General features: G+C 36.6%; 2 protein-coding genes across 2 annotated transcripts in view; one reads left to right on the forward strand and one right to left on the reverse strand.

The window, feature by feature from the left end:
- Positions 1-639: 639 nt before the first annotated feature.
- LOC135470262 (protection of telomeres protein 1-like) lies at positions 640-20,261 on the reverse strand. Its single transcript, XM_064749091.1, has 17 exons — positions 20,135-20,261; positions 18,679-18,857; positions 18,017-18,092; positions 17,623-17,720; positions 13,367-13,474; positions 12,984-13,073; positions 12,398-12,512; positions 11,989-12,125; positions 11,103-11,243; positions 8,245-8,355; positions 7,794-7,867; positions 7,376-7,511; positions 5,107-5,743; positions 3,074-3,236; positions 2,344-2,432; positions 1,653-1,747; positions 640-1,268 (listed from the first exon to the last, which is right to left on the reverse strand). Exons 2-17 carry the CDS (start codon positions 18,802-18,804, stop codon positions 1,080-1,082), a joined length of 2,385 nt encoding a protein of 794 aa, XP_064605161.1. The 5' UTR covers positions 18,805-18,857; positions 20,135-20,261; the 3' UTR covers positions 640-1,079.
- A 231-nt stretch (positions 20,262-20,492) lies between these two features.
- The window catches only part of LOC135470020 (methionine aminopeptidase 2-like), an 11,699-nt gene continuing 9,474 nt past the window's right edge, over positions 20,493-22,717 (forward strand). Inside the window, exons 1-2 of the mRNA XM_064748711.1 lie at positions 20,493-20,626; positions 22,232-22,339. Coding sequence (XP_064604781.1) covers positions 20,494-20,626; positions 22,232-22,339 — 241 coding nt within the window. The 5' untranslated portion in view covers position 20,493. The remainder of the gene's footprint in view (positions 20,627-22,231; positions 22,340-22,717) is intronic.

A 22,717-nucleotide genomic window follows, 5' to 3' on the forward strand; every position in this document is an offset into this window, starting at 1 on the left:
GACAATTCTCTTGATTCAAAGTCAGAGCTGATTTTGAATGAATGAATGATTATGGTTTAACGCCACATCAGCAATATTTCAGCCATATCGTGGCAAGTAGCTTAATTGAACATGTGACATCATTCTTAATGGCCAATAACATGGGACAAAAAACATGAACCAGTCTGGCTTGCCATGGTCCCTCTGTTGGAAACACATGATGCATTTCTTAATATCAATCTTTTCTTTAAACTTAACAAATGGAACTCCAAAATAATTCTTGTGTCTTGTTCATATGCATGTCTGTGGTTGTTTGGAAGTGTAATGAGTTATTCTAAAGTTTTATTTGTTGAGTTTGAAGACAAGATTAACATTAAGACAAGCATCGAGTTTGACACTGAAATTTACTCATCCATGAAGAAAGCTGCGCTCTTTATACAAACTCAAAAATAGTCGCATATCTGTGTAAGATAAGAAAAAAATAATAATAAAACATTACTCCATTCCCAGAATGAATATATTTTATAACACTTCAGTACATTTTTAATTAAAAAAAAAACTGGCTTTATTTATGGAGACGAGAGTGTGTGGGTGGAGGTGCATTGTATGTAGTAAATTAATGAGTAATGGAGGTGCATTGTATGTGCAACTTAATGAGTAATGGAGGTGCATTGCATGTATAAATTAATAAGTAAAAAGGAGGCTTTAGTTACCTTGTAATGAACATGATAAAGCTTTATTCACAATGTCATGAGCAGCTTGGTGATAAAAGGGCTTTACATCCTTTAACACTGCAAGGAGCATCTTGGTTATAATGTGGTATTATATACATTGTAATGATCACTGAAATGGAACTTTTCCTGAAATGTTGGCAAATTTTTTTGTTGTATTATGGCCAGACATAATCAATTTAGATTATGTGAAGCTCAGGCAGCTGTTCATGAATGCTAATACCAATTTCATAAATTCATGAAACCTTCAACGAAAAACTTCATACAAGGTATCTGCCATTAAAATGCCAACAAGAAATATGTATGTCTAGGACTAAAAAAATTAACCACTATCAACACAAACATATTTTCTTGAACAAAATATGAGATTCATGCCAAAGTTGTATCAAATATCTGGTAACAGGTTCCTGCTTGACTGCTGTAAGATTTGATGCAACATTCTAACCATGGTTTGGACTGATCTGTCCCCAACAATGCCATCAGGTCACATCTGACTCTTTTGAAGGTTCTGGAATCTTTTAAGACATCCTCTGGCTTGGTTCCACGCAAAAATTCTGTCTAAATGGGAGGGAAAAAAAACAAGACCTTCTTGACAATTTAAAAGGATGAAAAACAGGCTCAACTTATTTACAGACATTTTATTTGAGGTACCTGTATATTGACCTTTAAGAGATAAAAACATCAATGAGTCAACACGTGTTTACTGAGATCTGTTATAACATCAATTCTTTAAAAACTATTACGTAGAAAACAATGGCCCTGGACCACAGATTTTTATTATTAAAATTCACTTATTTTTTCATTTTCCGGCTCGACATCTACATGTAGCTTGTTCTCCTGCAGATTTTAAACTTTTCACACGCTAGTATGATTTTTGGTAATAAATATATGTAAATCTAAATATGAGTTTAAGGTAGAGGACTGACAAAATCAAAAACTTACTGCACTGTCCCTCCATAGACGAGCTACAATAGCATCTTCACCATCATTCAGACTGAATTTCAGAATAAATGTGTACTCCATGGAAGGGGAAGCTGCTGTAAACATATGGTAGGGAGTATAAATTGCAATGTGCTGGAAAAGCCCTCGCTTAAATTTGTCATATTATTTGGGAATGATCTGAAAAATACAGGACCAAATTAAATTTTATTGGGTCACTTAACAAGAATAGGGGAGTTTCGAGTTCGAACTCTACTGTCGTTGAAGGTAAAAACAGTCGTTTTGTATCATGTGATGTGGAAAAAATGTTAGGCAAAATTTGTACACATTAAATTATCGATCACTTGCCTCACTGTGTTCCACAGACACAAATCACACCTCTTTCCTTTACAAACTGATACAGTAGGACTTTTATTAACTTCAGTAAGAAAACAGTTCAAAAATTGTACTTTACAATGAAATATAGCTTAATAACTATCTGCAAGAAAAAAGTCAGAAAATTGCATGTATGCACATCTATATGTATGCATGTAAATGTACTTGTAGATAAACAACCTGATAGCTCTCAAAACACAAGTGTGTAAAATTAGAAAGGATTTTTTTGCAGAGTAAAAATTTGACAAAGCAATGAAGGTTAAAAGCTATTTATGCCACCCTACACACAGATATGTTAGCATTCAGGTGAGAAACTTACATTCTGATACTGGATTTGAAGTTTCCTTAATACACTTTATGCAATGGGGGTACTTCAGCTGTCCATCAGGTGATATATCAGGGCGCACTCTGAAATATAAATCAACCACAATGCAAGCAATGATATCTTCTAAGAAATTTATAGTATTTTATGAGCATTAACAGCCATACTCTAGATTACTACAGTTGAACAAGAGCATTCAGCCAGTCTTATGGTTGAAGGATTCCAGTAAACCAATGGCCTTTGGTACATACAGAAAAACTTTCCGATATATGATATGCAATCTGAAAGGTGGAAGGCAAATGATCTTCAATAACTACATACAGGGGGCCTTTTCACACAACTGCATAAGTCATATTTATCGTACCTTTTTTCGAAGCAGACGTTGTCTAGGTTATAGTGCCATAGGCAAGGTCATGTACTAGAAAAGCTATGAAAAAATGATTTTGTGAAAGAGGGCCCAGTTCTGTAAATAGCCTCACAAGCAAGGTGGAACACAGCGATCTTTAGAGCTTCCTGTTCAAAGCTGTGACTGAACCGTTACCTCATAGTCTCTTAATGATTTATAGACAAGATCTTAACTCTCACACACTACCCAGTCATAGGTGTAAGATGTGGGATAACCACACAGAACTACAAAAACTTGCAACTGCTTTGTCATTAATTGAAATGCAAGATTAGACAACATCTATTATTCACACTGTTGTAACCATCCGATGTATATCCTTACACAAAGTGGCACTGCGGGCAGTACAACTTGACCAGATCCTCGGGATACTCTGTCTTCGGATGATAATCCACCACTTTGGCCAGAACACGGAACTTATAAGGAACGTTGTGCCGCTTCACCTCTGACAGACAACAACTTTTTATGTGTTGATGTGCTGTGAGAACTAGGAATGAAAATCAAAACAAATATATACCTGTCAGGGAACAGCGGATGGGCTGTGTAGGTCATACATTTTTACTGGTAATCATAAAAAGAATTAAAACGGGACAAAAAAAAAAACAAAAAAAAAACACGACAGGAATTAAGAGGAATATACTGGATTTGAACCCAAGACTGTCATTTATCGTATACAAGTACAATGGGCATACCCTATTTATCCTAAAATTTGGGACACCTGGTCTGCTCATTTTAGCCAATATATATGGAATTCTAGCAGGAATATTGAGTTTCTTTTCTCTCACATCCTTAGACCATCTAATAAACAACAATTAAATTTCCAAAAGGCTGGTAAAGAAATGTAATATTCTACTTTCAACATTACTAATACCTGTCCCAAATTTTGGAAGAATTAGGGTAGTCCTAATGACCAGCATAGAGCTACAAATGTACATGTAACATAACTCTGATCTTCTGCTTATAGTCCATAACATAGGGCACAAAGAATACATTGTGGCAAGAGTGATTCTTCTGTTACACTGCAGTGATTAGTTTCATGTAGTCTTACACAAAGACCCAGTGTTAAGTATGAGAGAAAATTGTAACCATCCCGAAAAGTTTTCTCTTCATAACGTAAAAGCCACACATAATTATCACATAATTATTATTTGATTTAAAAAAAAAATGTTAATCTCTGATCAATTTAGACAGTTTTCACAGCTCACCTATTTCTCTGTTAATTTCACCGGCCTGCCTAAACCTACTCTACATTCGGAATGTCTTGGAATACTAATTGCCGGAATACGCTTATGCCAGATTGGAACTTAATTAGTGCAGTGGTCCTGGAGAAAAAAGCTTTTCTGGGGTATTTACATAAATCCCAAATGGACGCCATATTGCGTGACAATGTTAATGCAACATAACTGACTCACAGTGTGAGTTGGAGAAAAGACTGAATAAGATAAAAAAATTTAGCAAGGTAAAAGCTTTTCATACAGCAGTTTCAGCAAATTACTGCAATTTGAAATAACATAGGCCTGGGTGTGTTTTCGACCGGCAGTGGGAAGTCCATTAAAAGCATATGAATACACTTTCATTAAACAATCAATCCACTTAGTCAATGGTGCCCACTCAATTGAAGTGAAGCACTCAAGGGACACTTGATACATGTAACTAGTCCCACCTGATTATGTGTTATTTTAAAATTTTGATTTTCAATGTTATACTGAATCCATCCCTGTGTTTCAAAAATCCATTGCACAGATTTCAAATCATTTTTCTCCCACTCATGGCAATAACTTGACCTTTTTTGCTACTTTCATTTCTAAAACCATGTTCCAGGTGAATCCATAATACTGTCTTCTTAATTTACTACCATCACAAATCAACCTTGCTGTCTTTTGTCTTAACTTTGAGACCAGTAAAGGTACTGAATCTGTCGTATCAAAAATGTAACCAAGTTCTGGCACTGAAATGAATTATATGAACTATAATATTTTCTTTGCCGTCTGTAGGCATAACTTCATAATTTAAACAAGCAGAACATAAACAAAAGTTTGGCAACAATCAATGTGGGCCTTGTTGAAACCAGCTCCATTACAGGGATACAGAATCATCACTGATTAGTTGGTACAAGAGATAGGCAAGTCCAGTCTAAGCTTAACTTTAGTGGTGCCAGATTTACTGAAGCGTGACCAAAGCTCTATAGCTTAATCCAGAAAACCCTATCTTCACTCTGTCAGCCGATCAGCATGTATTCTATATCCTTCATAGAGTTTGGGCATGTGCAGCCATTTGCTGGAGAGACAAGGATGGGCTTGAACAATCCAGATTACTGTGCACATACAAAATACACTCAGACAATTTGTGATAACTACCTGTCGCAGTGTCCATCATGCACCTGTTAGCATCCAGGATTTGATCTGATTGCAAAGGAGAGACAGCTGGGTCACATGACAGCTGCAGCTCAGGTGACCCAGGTGTGATAAAATGAACCTGTCTATAACTTTCACAGTGATCAGAAAGCCTGACAACTTTTTTATTTGGTGACAACCTTTCACTCTGTGTATTTAGATGAAAAACTCCCCTTTTCTCTGGCTGCCTCGAGTTTTCTGCAGATACATTATGATTGCACAACTCTGTGGTAATTTCATCTTGTCTGTTTATGTTAGCCACATTCCCTTCTAAACAAGATAGGCCAGCCTTGTCTTTTGCTATGGAAGAATCTTGTGGCATTTCTGTCTTTTGGGGCACCCTTGTTGATGTACTAGGTGATTCAGCACTTCCATCTTGTCCACCTTTGCTACTCCTAACCTTCTCCTTGATTGCATCAAGTCTGTTTGTCAGGTTCTCTGTTTCTTGCACACCTGGTTTGGCCTTAAACACACCACGGCCATAAGAAGTCCCCCTATGTAACACCAGTTCAACAGTTTGTAAAGCATTGTACTCATCTCTTGTCTCTGCATTTTTATACACAGCAGCATGCAAATTTCGAAGATTAATGAGATCTCCTGGCTGTAAAAAAACATAAAAAATGTATGTTAACACTTTCATCATATAATGCAGCAAGTCTGTTGGTTCAATTTGATTACACAGTTTGCGATCAAATCAGATTTCTACGAAATAGTCAGGTTTTATACAGCTCTCTAATTACTATGTACAGTACCAAACATTTACTTCAATGTATAGTTGAACATTAAAAATTGAACTTGATTTACCAACTCTTTCAAGGCAACATTTGCCAGATGTCAAACGAGGCAATTTTCGCTTTAAAGGACAAGGCAGCACCTGGCTAAAACATAATTAAGTAGAAAGCAGTCTACTCAAGCTATCTAACAAGTATCATACTTTATCAATTTAATCAGATTTAATGGAGTAACAAAGTGGCAATACTGCACAGATGACTGGTGTGAATCAAGGCAGCCATCTTGGGAATTTTATATCGCCATGTAATATTACGATGCCATGACAATATCACAAACTATGTCAGACAGCAGTAAGTACAGTATCATACCATCTCGGTTCAAACCACATTTATCTCCCCAATAGACTTGAAGCCTATTTAATCGTGCTGTTCAAATTAAACAAACACTTGTCATCATTTTAGCGTTTAGTCAGCAGCTTCTAAATAAAAAATATCAGAGACAATAATAAATTCATCACGGATGCCGAAGGTTTTTGGGAATGAGAAGACGGCATCTCACCAGACAACGCTTAAGATTAATTAAACCTTAGGCTATGATTTATGATTTTTCTGTGAATTTATTAGAACTGAAGAATTTAAATTTTACTCCTTTGTTTTCCTCGCATACAAGGATGTTTTTTTTCTTGTTGTTTTCTTCTGTAAAATACAGTAAAATTATTAAACACTGTGTTCGCAGCTGAGTTGCTTTCTCTGACCTCTGCAAGAACTAGATCAGCACTGATCTCATTGTAGAAGACAACACTACAAAATTGAAGCACAAACTCCAGGAACAGTCAATTGCCTACATCATGTAGCCTGAGCAGTGCTTAGAATTATTTTTATTTGTTTTAGAATTGAGCATGAATCTAGTTGTACAACAATCTTATTGTAATTTTGTAAACATTTAATAGGGCTCAAAATGACCAACAAACCCCTCTGGAGGCTACAACCTGAGTCAAGACTACCATCACTGTGTGTCTGCAGGCTATTTAAAACAGGGTCTCTGGAGTACCTTGTAAATAATATAAGCCTAGTAGGCCTACTGTATCAACAGTTCAAGCAGTGGTCCAACTTCCGAGAAAGCTATTTATCACTTGGGCTTTCATCGCTACAACTTATTTCTGCTATGCTCAAAACCATTTTACAGATTATACCTTCAACGTTAGACAGCTAGTGTAAACATGATGTCACCTTTCTCTTGATAATGGAGAAGTGCTGAAGCTGCGTCAAGATAAAGTTTCACTAAATATTTACTGGGTTGAAAAAAAAACTAAAAAAATATTTAACACCTGTTTAAAATAGTTTGAATTGTAGTCTTTCAATGGACATAAACATTAGTCAGGTGCTGACTTGAATATAAATAAATTAATTTCCTGCCCAAAACATGGTTCAAATGGCTTTGTTTCAAATGACTATATATTCAGCAGATGATATCTTATTCACTGAAAAATGAAGCAACACACCTTAATAGCTCTGCCATTTGCATAATGATCATCAAAAAGACATACATCATAGATGAAGCCTTGGGCTATCTTATCAAGTTCTGCATCAGTGTCGAGGTCACAGCTTTCACCACTTACGTCAATTGATCTAACAGGACTAAGAGAAATGAAAAAAAAATCATGTACATCAATGACTCTGACAAGTGGATGTACCATCTTTAACAATTTTAGCTGATATACAGATTTCAAGCACGATTTGAGCTAAACTGTTAAGTTGAGTTTTGAATTTGTTAGTCTTAAAAATTAAAATGTACTGTCCTTGAAATGTGAAAGGCCAAACTTAACCGACGTATCAAATAACAAATACATCCAAACATTATTCCAAGAGTAGGGATACTAACTTTTTAATTGCAATAACCTAGAATTAGCATTTCCTTACTACAACAGTTTTGTTCCATCCCAGACTCTCAGCAATATACAGACACCTTCCTCAACAACACCAGTGGACACCACCTGAAACGATGTTACAGATGTATATTACTCTATTTTCTCACATTTTCCCATGTGGAAGAGCAACTTATCTTGTGATTTTTGCACATTTTTAAATTGAAGACAGGTCAATATTGATTGGGATGGCCAGTCTCAGGGCTTTACAACAGGCATAACTTTATCAGACTACACTGAATATTACCCTCAAAATATACTTGAATAAACATCTTGAAAATATGCGAAATGGTTGAAGAATTACAGTACTATACTTAGAAAAGTTCTGTTGTAAAACAATGTATTTTTACTTGAAATTTATCACTATGAAATTAGGCAAAATGTAGTGATTTTCGCATACTTTTGCATACATGTTACAGTAAGCATTTCATGCAACCATGTTTTACCTGAACGACAATATCAGAATAGCTGCCAGGTATAAAATCACCCAAGGTAAATTGCTTAACATTCTTGCTGAACTCATCCAAACCAGCAGCCCACTTTCTCAACTCCTTAACCTGTCAAAATACAGACAATACAGACAACATCACCAAGGGTTCAACTGTGCTCTGCCACAGTAATTGGTAAAATTTTCATGAACTTCCACGGCAATTCTCTGATCTGTGGAACTCTTCTCACTGGCATCACTGACCACTTTCCAGTATTCCACATCAGTAAACTTGAACACGAGAAACAGCCAACACAAAAAAACATACAGTGTCGTAATTTAACTACCAGCAAAAGGGAGACTTTTATTCAATCAGTTCAAAAAACAAACTTGGATTCTGTTTACAATGAAAGTCAAGACACAAATGTTGCAATGGATGCATTCTTAGCTAAATTCAAACCTGTTAATTAAAACTACTTTCCAGCCCGAACATTAGAAATAAACAAGGGTTACCCATACGTTACACAGGCTGCAACTTAGGCACAATGACAGTGTTACTCGCAAATACAAGGTCTACAGAAATAAATTTCATAGTATGCTATGTTTTGCCAGAAGAAAATATTTCAAAAAGAAATTCAATAAATATAATCAAGACATAACATGTGTCTAGAAAACAATAAATGAATGAATAAACCATCTCCTTCACAACTTCACCTTTTAATATCTATAATACAGATGTAAACGACATAACTGTAATCTCCAATAAATTTAATGAATATTTCAGTAATATTTCATCAAAACTGGACTCTGAAATTCCACAAGAACAAGCAAATTTTTCAGATTATCTGGGGAAACCTTTACTTAGCAATTTTCCTTTCCAGTTACTGCGACCTCTGACATGAAATCTGTCACTGTAGGCCTTAAATCCTCTGCCTTGCTCAGGCTAGACCGAATTCCTGTCAAAATTCTAAAACTAGTTTTGGATAATATAAATGCTCCCTTATCACATATAATAAACTGATGTTTCTCGTCAGAGTGTGTTTCAGAGTGCATAAAGGTTGGAAAAATTTCGCCAATATACAAGACAGGAAACTCTGACAAATTCAAAAATTATAGGCTGATATAGGTGCTTACACGCTTTTGTAAAATATTTTAAAAAATCATGGTGGGCGCCATGTATGATTTTCTGGAATCAAATAATGCTGTTTAGGAAAATATTTACATCCATCAATAGAATACCAGAGGTCGACCTTTAGATATTTATACGCTGATATATCAAAGCTTATCTATTATTCCCTATATACATCATGCCCATAGAAAAAGAATAAATTACCAACAAACCTACGGCCAGTTCGTTCAACCTCTCTATTTAAACCCGAGGCCAAAAAATACCTACTTGAAATTTAGTTTCTACTTGGTTGGTATGTTGCATATACGCTATTATATTATCATGACGCATTGTTTTATTTTAAGAAAAATACTACTATATATAGTCTACTATAATATATCACCTCTACTTTGTTTCAGCTATTTAACTGTTTCATTGTTTCAGGATAGAACAAGCTCACCAATTCCCACCATTAGTTTACTTAATCTTGATTGTAACATATTCCATCATGGTGAATAAAATCAAATCAAATCAAACTAAACTAAAAATACTCTCAGTGTTGACAAAGAAAAAATTTATTTATTTATTTGATTGGTGTTTTGTACTCAAGAATATTTCACTTATACGACGGCAGCCAACATTATGGTGGGTGGAAACCGGGCAGAGCCCGGGGAAAACCCACAACCATCCGCAGGTTGCAGACAGACCTGCCCACTTATGACCAGAGAGGAAGCCAGCATGAGCTGGACTTGAACTCACAGCAATTGCATTGGTGAGAAACTCCTGGGTCATTACGCTGCACTAGCGCGCTAACCAACTGAGGCACTGAGGCCCCACAAAGAAAAAAAAAGACAATACTGTGAGAAAGCATAATCTGTCATATTGGTAGATAATGTTTTTTAAATTTTTGGACTGTTGGATAGCTGGTATTTAGAACACTACATACTGTATTACATTACAGTAATAGTGAGGAGGGCAATAACTAGGAGTAATATTCACATCTAACATTCTCACAACAATGTGGTAATGTTTAACAAATCTCACTAAAATTGTTCTAAATCTCTTTAATTTGAATAACCAGACTCCTGCTTTACTTCCAGACAGTATTATGATTTATTAACCCGAAGACCATGACTATGATCTAAAATCCACTTGCATATGTCCTTGTGGTGGAGATTATGTTTACCCTGTATCCAGAAAATCATTTTAAAACATGTTTGATGTGTTGACAAGCCCTCTTTACCTCATACATTATGATTTGAGTGGCAACAGAACAAATAATGGTTGTGAACTTTTTGTCCGGCACACCCTGACAAAACTCTTTTAAAATAAACCTGTAAACTCTTAGCTGTGTATGGCCATAACAGACATGTAGTACCTGTATGTAGTTGCAACAAAATGGTTACATGCATTTGTAATCTGGCGATAACTATTCTTTCTTCGATATCTTTCGTAATTAGTATTTCCTTATGACACTCTGACAGACTTGAAAAATGAACTAAATCAAATCTATATTTCAAAAAAAGAAAGTTCACATGTGTTACTTGATGTTCTGATCATACCCGTATAGAACAAACTGAGGACAAAGCTGGTTTACGGACGTAATGAGCGCACAATGACTCAGAATTAGTCATTGAAGTGCCCTCTGTCAACCCTCCACAGTCAACAGTAGTCACTTTTTTATTTCATATGGACTAGCCTTCTGTATTGAAGTTTGTTCAGTACCATGTATGCCCCAATATGGAGATGCTTCTTTCATCATACCATACCTTTTCCTTATCACCATCAGTAAGGGTAAACTGGGAGCTAGAGGTCTTTGGCTCTAAACTCGCTCCTTCCTCACCCTCAAACACAAGCCAAGAGAACCCAGGCGAGTTATTGCCTTGTGGCTCTCCATTGTAATTAACAACCTGAAATGCAATACCCGGTAATCAAAGTACATTATTACCAATAACTTCATCTCCAGACGCATCACTTACTGATTATGTAGACAATGGATTGAAGTTTTATGTCTTTAATAGAAACTTAAAGGTCACAACATGCAGTACTTTTTGAGATATCACCCCTAACATTTACTTTAACATTCATTCTAGTACACAATACACTAAGTCATGAATTTTGTGGTTTATGCTATAAACACTGAATCAACGATGGAATATCCCCCTCACGTTGCTGCACTCTACATATGTAGAAAACCTACCCTGTAAAAGCAAGCTAAATACTGGATTTTTCAGTTTTTGCATCTTTACCCTCCACTAACATTGAAAAAAAAATCTTTCTGACTGTAAAACAAATGTTTAAATTTATATCTCTTCAGCTAAATATACAGAAATGAAAACATTAAAAGCAGTTGCTTTCATTTTAATACGCATATTTTCTGTATTTTGCAAAAGCGACCTCACTGTAGCAGCAAGCCACAGTTATATACAATACAGCACTTGAAAAATGTTCTATCTACTTGACCACAACGCGTTTCAATAAAGACGAGTTAAAAATGTCACAAATTTGATACAGAGAACAGAACACATTTCACTTCATGAATCCTTTAAAGAAATTAAGAGATATACACTTCATCAGCAAGATACGACAGGAAAAACTGCCACTGGATTTTCAGACATACATATACACAGAATAAATGAAAGACTACCCACTCACCTTTAATCTATGAAATCGTACAATAGAGCCTAATTTCACCGGTGGCACTTCTGCAGGTGGTCTAATGAAGAAGACGCACTTTAACTTTGTCAGACAGTCACATGTAGGATCCACAAGACTCATAACCTGGCAAAGATCTTCATGGAGACAAAGTAATATGCCGTAATCAAAATGCAACACACACACTGTGAAAATTACACCAACCTTCACAAAGACACGAAAATGAGCTTAACCAATAGTCCCCATAAATTTTCCAGTACAAAATCAAAACCAAAAAAATTAACATAACATGAAGCGTTTACATACACAAATAATGCAAGAATGATAATGAATGCAAGAAACATTTTTTTTTCATCATGATGCATCAGGTGGTTGCAAACATCAACCTCTGTTCACATTAGTCACTCACCTGTTCCCCTTGTGCGATATGGAGGTTTGAAAAACTTCACCACAGCGAAGAGATTTACACTAGAGGTTGCCTTGACTTTGTCGATGGTAGTGTATTCGTACTGTGGTGGGTTTCGCTGTAATACAAGACGAATGACAATCTGGAAAACACATAACCACTTCATTCACTGTCAAAACCTAAAGCAAATCAAACACAGGAAAAAGCTGTGAAGCCTTCAGTACTCTGAAATACATGCATGTCACATTTACTGCACTATTTAGCAGACATTTACTGATGCTGTCTGAAAAAATGCTGTTCTGAGGGAACTGGACTATTGTGGCAACTCAACGGACCACAATCCCTAAACAAATCAGACAATCCACCCCAACCAGGCAGGGATCGCTGACACTTGGACTAACCCCCTCACACTGGTTTTCATTTCAGTGGGGTATCAACTTGGCCAAAATTCCTAAGTACAAATACAGCTGAACTTGAACTCTTACAGTCACAAGGGGAATGCCGTAATTATTTTGAGTGAAAATGCTGTTTCCTCACTTCCACAGGAGCCAGAACTGTCTTTATGCTTTGAAATATCTGTATAAATTACCTTTTTGGTGGGGACGTCAGAAGTTGCATTTCGAGGTGGGCGTGCGACTATGTCAGAAACTACCTTGACTTTTCCTCGGATGTCTACAATCTTAAAGATACCAGGGATGTTAAAAGAATTTTAGCAATGTGTTAAAATGCATTAAAGGAGAAGACGACAAAAGTATAATCATTTTATCTCTCATCCTACAGCTGTTTTTTACTCATACATTACAGTAGTGCAATAAACTGTCAACTGACCTTCACACTAACTAACCTCGGCCCAGTATATTTTCAACCATGTTCAGGAATAAAACACTGTTCAAATTAAATAGCTGTACTTATCCCTATAATTCATACATCCACAGGTAAGTGGTTCTAGATAGTTGATCCAGCAGGACCTACCCAGATTTTTACATCTCCCTTATCATCATTCACACACACTTGACACGTATGACCTGCCGTTGATCGATTAGACTGCTCAACAGTAAACCCTGATATGATCACAAAATTCTGAAATCACAAAAATTTGGAATGTTCTCTGATATACAGCGATATGAATGTTTTCTTTCTGAGAATTCTTACAGAATGGTTTTCCCTACACTTCATATACAACTTCAACACTGAGCATAATTAGGGCAAGAGTCATGAAAAAGACATATAAATGAAAAAGAAACACAATATAACAGAAAAGAAGAACTATGATATAAGGAACCATCCCCAATTATCGTTACTTTCTTTATACGTTTTAAACGAATGAAAATGAATGTAAAATACGAGTTAAAAGCGATTTGGTTATCTGTCATTCGTTTGAAACGACTGAAAAACGTAGTAAAAAGACCTGTGTTGAGAAAAACGACTTTGTGTGCTGTTAAAAATATCCAATACTGAATCATATACTACAGGTAGTTGTAATAATGAAGTGAAATCTTTGCCACAGAGCCGAGAGTTGAGCTATGAAAGCCCAATGGGCCAGCTAAATTTTTTTAACAGCAGAGAAGGGAAGTTATGGTTAAATTATATACAAACTGTGATGCTAAGGCTTGGTGGGTATAAAACAAAGTGGGAGTACGTTCGTCTTTAGTTTGATCAAACTTCGCAATGCCCGTAAAGTGAAAGGAAAGTAGATACCAGCACATGCTGGCATCTGATGAATGTCACTCTGATACACGATATCCAATTGGCTGTGCCTCCATTGTGGTCCAATGAGTGAGCATGTCCCAAACTGTGAAGAGTGTGTAACAACACAATGGCTGTTAGACAGCTACGGCAATGTTTGAGGTTTCTGACCTGCTACAGAGGACGACTAAAACTGAAAACAATGCAAAACTTACCATGTTACTTAATAAAGAATGAGTGACTAGTGCCCATAATGGTGAATTCATGTTTTGCGTTGAACTGCTCAAAAGGTGACAGGCCAGGTGTTTAAAAGTAGGGGGCCAACTCATCAATGATTCGGAAAGAAGTGATCCCTGTTTGAGTACTGCTCACGGTAGGTGCAAAAGTAATCTAAGTAGTAGTGATAATCCATCCCCCATTTTTTAATCTCTGATTCACATCACAAGGATTAGCGACACCGCAGGATAAGGACATAAGGATTAAAGCCATCCATGATGATACCTGTTTGACGTGCTTGAATAATTTCTACCACATTACATCTTGGAAAATTAATTCCCGAGATCATATTTTTGGAGACAATCCGCAAAAATAAATTCCAGCGAATTATAAGTATTTTACAGTACCTTTCTGTTTGACTTCAGCTTACCACAATCTGCCACATTACTCGAGCCGAGATCCAAGTGGAAATTAATCGCTGGCCATGTATGTAAAGTCAGGGTATGATACTGCCATTTAATATTTGCAATTTCTAGGAGAATATCACAGCATTTAATCTATCCATATTTCTTCAATCTCTGTTACACTTTCTGCTTTATATCGGTCCCGTGTTGTATCTTGCACATAACAAATGACCTGATTGGCTCTCATAAGCATACTGACCAATGGGCTTCGTCGTGACAAACTTCTGTACTGATGTGTAAATAAAGTGAGCGTTTCAGCCTCTGCAACTTACTTGTTCGGTAGTTCATGTTGTTTAGGACATCACTATTAGTACAGCTGTTAGAAAGGGTGTCGTGAAGTGGGATGGTCTGGACTGCATGTATTTATTTGTTAATTTGGGCCGGTTGAATGTTAACATTGTTTTTCTGCAAAATCTTTATTTATGTCGTCTATGAAATAATGACTGATTTCCAGGTGTACAAATATTCATGTGGTCAGCTCTTAATTACTTACCGGTCATGACACTGACATCAGTGGTATAAATAAATACTCTGTCAGCCAAGAAGAATCCCCCCCAGCCTCCCGCAAAAAAATCGCTGGGGGGAGGGTTAAAGTTTTGTTTTACCTGGACTATTTGGAATATGTATTCATTCAAACACTGATTACATATACCGTTAGACTCCAAAGCCATACACTTGTCAGTTACCCATGTATCAAAGCTTTTGAAATTCGTGTCTGAAGATGAGAACTTGCATGTACACAAGTATTATTTGGCTTCTGTTTCGTGAGTGAGTGAGTGAGTGCTTGGGGTTTAACGTCGTACTCAACAATTTTTCAGTCATATGACGACGAAGGAATCATTAGGGTGCATGTACGTGTAATGTGCCTCCTTGTTGCAGAACAGATTTCCATTGCTCTTTTATTTAGTGCTGCTTCACTGAGACGACTTACCAAAGGCAAGTAAGCCGCACCGCCCGAGCCATTATACTGATACGGGCCAACCAGTCGTTGCACTATCCCCTTCATGCTGAACGCCAAGCGAGGAAGTTACAACTTCCTCTTTTAAAGTCTTAGGTGTGACTCGATCAAGGATTGATCCTGGATCTACCGGTCCCGAAGCGGACGCTCTACCAACTGTGCTATCCGGGCCGGTCGCTTCTGTTTCGTATAACAGTGTTTAACTAGTTTGAGATTTATATTATATATTAATATTCTAATATCATAAATAGCCGATTCTAACTTCTTTATCTTGCATCTTATTATTATTTGATTAGTGTTTTACGCCGTACTCAAGAATATTTCACTTATACGACGGCGACCAGCATTATGGTGGGTGGAAACAGGGCACAGCCCGGGGGAAACCCACGACCATCCGCAGGTTGCTGACAGAACTTCCCACTTAAGGCCGGGGAGGAAGCCAGCATGAGCTGGACTTGAACTCACAGTGACCGCATTGGTGAGAGACTCCTGGGTCATTACGCTGCGCTAGCGCGCTAACCGACTGAGCTCTTGCATCTTATGCTATTTTGGTTATTTATTTATTTATAAGTGAACGTCAGTGTGTCAGTCAGGACCGATTTGCACAAATATGCCTTTGTGTTAGTCTTCAGAATAAGCTTAGCAATTAAAGTACGTTATCAATTATAACACATACAGAAGCCTGGGATAAAACTGTTGTGTATTTTGTCCTGTTTTCTCTAAAAATTCACGGTCTGAGAAACTGTTGTATATAGCAGTTATGTTCCTAATACTCTTTGCTCTGTTTCCACCTTAAAACTTCACTTATGTAGTTAATTTTCTATACATATATCAGATATATATCCACGCATTCATCTGGCTAATCTATATCTTTAAAAATCAGTGTTTCAATATACTATAACATTTCTTTTTGCATTTACTGAAAAATTGGGGTAAAAATAGTCAAAATAATCACAAAAATGACATCGAGAATTGCGCTTTTTTATATTAATACAGAAATTAACAAAGTCATATTTTGTGGTAGTATATACAGTTTAATAGTCTTTACACTGTATATACTGTATAACAATAAAGTCTTTCGTGTCTCAGACAAAACAGTAGGCCTTACCTGAGCAGCATTTGGCTGAACATGCACAGCCTATTGTTTTCTAATTACCCACTGCATGTGTCTGGTGGACAACATAAATCCTGTACTTGAAATGAACTCAGAAATCAAGGCACCTACTGCGCGGTAATCCCGGATTACTCACGCATAATCCCATGTGTGACTGAGTGTCTAACATATAACTCAAATTTCCAGATTACTAATGCTAACCTAAAAGTCAGCAAGTGCGGTAATAATACTGGCTCTTCATAATTTGACAAGTACATGTACACACCTAAGTATTGCGATTCATTTTTACTCGATAACCTTGCGACATCCGTAGCCTACACCGGTCGCATGGCGTGCTGTTGTTGTAATCAAGCAGTTTGAAAAACAAAACAATGACTGCTGGCAATATTTGCCAATTTAGGCAGTAGGATACCAGTGTACTTATGTCTCTGTTACACATCACAATACACTCTTGGTGTATTAATACGCTAACGATATGGTGTTCTGTTCGTATTTTGAGGCAGGTCTAACTTGTGCAATGATGCGTGCAACTCGAGCGAAAAGCGCAAAATAAACAAATTGGTTAAATCACATTCATTTTATCTAATTTGTGTTTAACAAGTAGATACAAAACGATAACTGGGGGAGGTTCCTAATCTTAATTAACTTGCTTTTTAACCTGAACGCTTTAGGCTCATTCTGGATGCAAACTGCAAAATATCTTTCAAGTGTACTGTTTAGTTTCACACATAATGAATGAGTGAATGTAAAATATTTTAGTCTTCGACTAAGATTTAGTGCATGATGTTACCCCCTTGAGTATCTGTTCCACTTCCTTGGCCAAGTCACCAAAACAGAACACACTGATGGAACTGGTATTGGAAGCTGGACCAGTGGTAGACACATTACCTGCCAAACAGTTGAACCAGACAATTTAAGTACAAAGCATGTTTCCCTTTCAATAATATACACATTTGCATCATCATTTGATTACTTTTCATTAATACACAATAGCTACATGAACATTGTCCTTATCCTTTATATAAGGTTTTGTGGAGCAGGCCGTTGCCAGTTCATTTAATTAAGTTTCTGTTTAACCTGCTGCATAATCGTAGTAAAGCATAACCATATCTTCCTTGATGATCATAATAACAAAGCAAACATATTAACTAAATTATGTGAGTTAATCAGAACAGATGTCTCACTTTCGTCAATAACAAGTTTCAACAGGTAAGGCTTTTTCTTCTTGTACTGTAAATCCCATTTAGAGGACACAAAACCCTGAAACCAAGATACCATAAAACAGTACATGTACTTGTAATCATATTGTTAAAACTACGATTATATAGTAAGAGCCACATGATTTCGAGCATGCCCATAGGGGTGACAGATGGTGTGAACTTCAAACTCGATAAGCATGCTTTACATTTGGACCCTTTTAATCAATTACTTGCATCAAATTAAGAACTCCAGAACAGCGAATGGCCTTCTTTGAATCTGTAATCTCCAGTCACAAAATCCTGACATATTTGAAGTTCTGCTTAAGGTGAATATCACTTATCTCTGATGAATACTAATGAGCAATGAAATAACAGCAAATTTTATATCATACACACAAAATATGTACAAGTAATAATTTTTTGTTTCCTGAAACTTCAATATCTTACATAAATTTTTAGAATTTCAAGAAGTGGTACACCTGAATGAGAGAGCCAGTCTGCTAAAAACTTTCATCCATAATGCTGTGACTTTTAGTTAGTATTACATAAAGAAATATTTGCAACAGTTATGCAAAATATATTCACATGCTTTAAGTAACTGTTGTATACTTGATAACTACGTTTACAAAAGATTGAGTCTTTCTCACCTGTATATATTTCTTGGAGTAAATGCCATCTGTTTTAAGGTCAGCAATAGGCTGTCTGGTATAGTCATCTGGGAGCTTAATAGTAACAGCCTCTTTTTTAGAACAGGTCAGTTTTGTCACCGTCATTGTCAGTTGATTTCTACCATTCGTCTTCTGCCTAAGTCATCTCCTGTTGTATACTTAAAAAGTTTAAAACATATTTTATTACCTACTGGCATTATTTGATGTATACGCTACAGCAAAGATCAGCCAAATCGAAGTAATATGTGGCATTCCAATAAGAAGTAAAGCAGAGTCTTAACTTAAATTTAAAGCTAAAAATCAATTTGCCAGTTCATACCTCGCTGATGCTTGATACTTGACATTTTATTCACCTCTCCGCACAATTTCAAAACAATGAAATTAGAAAGGATAATTTGTCACTTGTCTAATTCAATACCTAACACTGTAAGGGGATGTGCAACCATGGCTTACTATGATGTTAGATTACCTTCGTGATTTGAACTGCAGTTCATGCTAATAAGACATCCCATTTTCAATGCCATTGTACTGAGAAATTTTTATTGCTTAATTGCATCCACATTCTAATGTCATGCATTTTGATCACTTCTATTCTTTTTTTGCATAAAGTAAAAACATTATAAAACATTATGCAGTTCACCATGACATCAGTGAAGACCATTGCTCCAGAACCATTATCATGTTTCATAATGTTCTATAACAATGTAGGCCAAAAATATCGTCTATCAAACGCTGACGATCTGTATAAGCCTACACTTCACACAAATTTAACTGCGCATTTTGCATCAGAGGAAATGTTTCCAGTTAACCTTTAATGATTAGAAACGATACTAGAATTTTATGTTCTGCACGTTTACCAAGACTGGCAACATAAGGGAACCTTAGCAGAATTTCTGATATAATTTATTTTATTTATCTGACTGGAGTTTTACACTGCACCTTGTACTCAAAAATATTTCTCTTATACAACGCTGATGAGCATTATGCTTGGAGGTATCCGGGCAGAGCCCAGAGGAAACCCACAACCATCAGCAGTTTGCTGGCAGACCTTTCCACGTTGGACCGGATAGGAAGCCTGCTTGAACTAGACTTGAACTCACAGTGATCACACTGGTGGCAATCTCCAGTGCTAACCCCTTGGCCTTTGATATAAAAGCAAGGTCAGGGCTTCAACATCCCTAATTTAGTGGTATAAATTGACTAACATTAATCCTACTACTACAACCACAAAACGTCTATACTATATCAAATTAACTCATTGCTTCACAGTCTCACTTTTAACAGTATCACATTTTGTAACATTAAGGGTAATGTATGTATTTAAACAACTACCATGTACAGGTAGGCAAGGCTACCTTCATGGGGCATGTTCAACTGCATTTGAATACTGCAGTTAATATTCGCGGGGTTGTCTTTCACACACGCACTTTCTCACCTGTCACTCTTACAGCACACAAACGACATGCACGAAGTACGTTAAGATTTAGGTTCGGTTGCTATGTAAAATTACTATCTCTTGGTCTGCTCCACAGGGGAGGTGTAAACCATCAGCCATCATGAAAATATGGCGGGAGTTTTAACTTACTCTCTAAAAAAAGTCGTATATCAAGTATTTTATAATTCAATAGTTAAATAACATTTGAGACCCATACCGACAATGTTTTGTAATTCAATTTTACATAAAAAACCACTAAACAGCAAAACACATATGCATTCAGGAGACATATATTTTGGTTTGGAGAATATTTTACTTTACACTAGTACCTTGTGCACAGTTCAGCAGGCATAGACGAAATGAGCATGGCTTCCCAAGTCGGGGAAGAAATCGAGGAGGAAAATAAGGAAGAAGTTAAGGAAAATGGTGTCGTAGAAGGGTCCGCTGAGCTTACTAAGAAGAAAAGGAAGAAGAAGAAAAAGAAGAAGACTTGTAAGCGTAACCATATTTCGGTAGCAAAACGTTGGCCACCAACACTAGGATGTCGATTTGAAACAACAACCACAGCTGTCGAGAGTGTCACTGGTGAAACAACAATGATTTTTTTTTATCACGCATGACTTTGACAAAGCACATTGTATATTATAAAAATCAGACATGTTTTTTAAGGCGGTATAAATCCTATCAAGCCAACATTAAAATTTATTATAATTCTAACATTAATCATAACATAAGGAAGTCCATTTTACCTCTCAAAAAGCATGACACGGATATTCAAATTCGTAACTTCTCGCCAGAGGAATTCAAACTCACCACTTCTGCCAGCTCTGATGGGACATCTCTTCATCCTACAGCATAATGGCTAGGATACCAACAATGCTATCTAGGGGCTAAGCCAGGGACTTGTATCACAAGAAATTTTCCTCCTAGCAATAGGGCCTAGTTCTTAAATGCTTGGATCTTACTTTAAAAAAAAAGCTGTATGCATAGCATTTTAATACCCACATATCCATGATACCATGATGCGTTTTATAATCCAATCGAACAGAAAAAAGGACACAAGAAAAAAAAGTGGTGCCTTGAGATGAGAGTAAAGCCAAGGGAGATAATCTGCATAGCTTATTGCCATGCTGGGGTTTAATTACATGATAAAACTGCGCCAATTGCAAATATCGGCTATTATCGGCTGTATTCTCACTGCATGCCCTGTAAAGAGAATGTTGGGTGGGATCAAATTTTCACGGCCCATCACCCAGTGCGATTTTGAAAAAAAAAAATAACTCCAAACATGGCAAGCATTAATTTGAGTTGTTGGAATGTTTAAACAACTGGATTAGTGTTAAAAGATGGCATACCATTGCTGGCTTTGACATATTACATTTCAGGCATTTTAGGGAATTGGTTGATAGCAAAAATAAGGTAGGGTTCAAGTCGTCTTTTTTTTTTTTTTTTTTTTTGTGAAATTGTCCACGTGGAAGTCTATACGAGTGAAGCTGGGCGGTAGGGTAGGAACATCCTGCTTAGTTTTCGGCCAATAGACCCACTTCCTGCGTTGACAGCCATTTTGAAATGACGCCTGACCTACTCATGGTTTGAAATTTAGTCGAGTTCTGGCATGGAAATCCTCCAGAAATCTATCAATTCTATTTCTTTTGCTGTCAATAAGCACAACTTCAGCCTTAATTTGAATTGAACGGAGAAAGACATAAAAAAGAATGTTTATTTTTAGGGCAGGTAAGCTTGGGTGCCACCAGAGCATAGAAATTCGTTCCAGTGCCTTGCTGTTCTATAATATCGAGTAAGTTTTCTGAGAGGCAGGGCCGTACTCTCGTGTCTCTTGTCAGGTCTAGGAAAATGAAAGGAAATGAACACTGTATGATATTCTGAGAACTATGGATGATGACAATCAGAAATGATAGAACAGAATAAAGCATCCTGTCCTGTCCTGTCAGCCTTTTTTTGTGTCAGTGTTAGCATGAGCCATGAAGTAGTTCTGTCAAATATTATGTATACATGCATGGTATGTGTATTGAAGTGTTACAAACTTACATTACAATCGTGCTACAGAACACTTGATTTTACACTTGTTACCTTTAGCGGGTGACCAGGAGGGTGTTAATGAAGAAGGGGATGCACCAGTGGATGGCGTTAACGGAGTGACAGCAAAGTTAGCAGATCAGAAACTGAATGGTGTCGAGGAAGAAGGTGAGTAGGTGACGTAAGCCCAGAAAGTAATTTCTAAGAGTAAGGACTGCTACTGTGGTGTTCAGGATGGAATTGGTACGTCATGAACAGTTGATCCAGGCCACATTGGATTGTGTGGGGTTTGTTGCACATAGAGGATGTCACACTTCATTCCTTAGTGTTTCTCATCTGTTGCCAGCATATCATTTTAACCATTGCATCGGAATGCATTTTTTGTTTTGTTTTCTTTTAATTTGCGACAGGGTGACAGTAGCATTAAAATAATACTACTGAAAGTGAATATACCTATGTACCTATATGTTGAGATCATAGAAATAAATTAAAAAAAAAGACAAACTACAACCGGCACGGTCATATCTAGATCCAATTTTTTCGTGT

The sequence above is a fragment of the Liolophura sinensis genome, chromosome 7, assembly GCF_032854445.1.
Source record: "Liolophura sinensis isolate JHLJ2023 chromosome 7, CUHK_Ljap_v2, whole genome shotgun sequence".
Taxonomy (NCBI): Eukaryota; Metazoa; Mollusca; class Polyplacophora; order Chitonida; family Chitonidae; genus Liolophura; species Liolophura sinensis.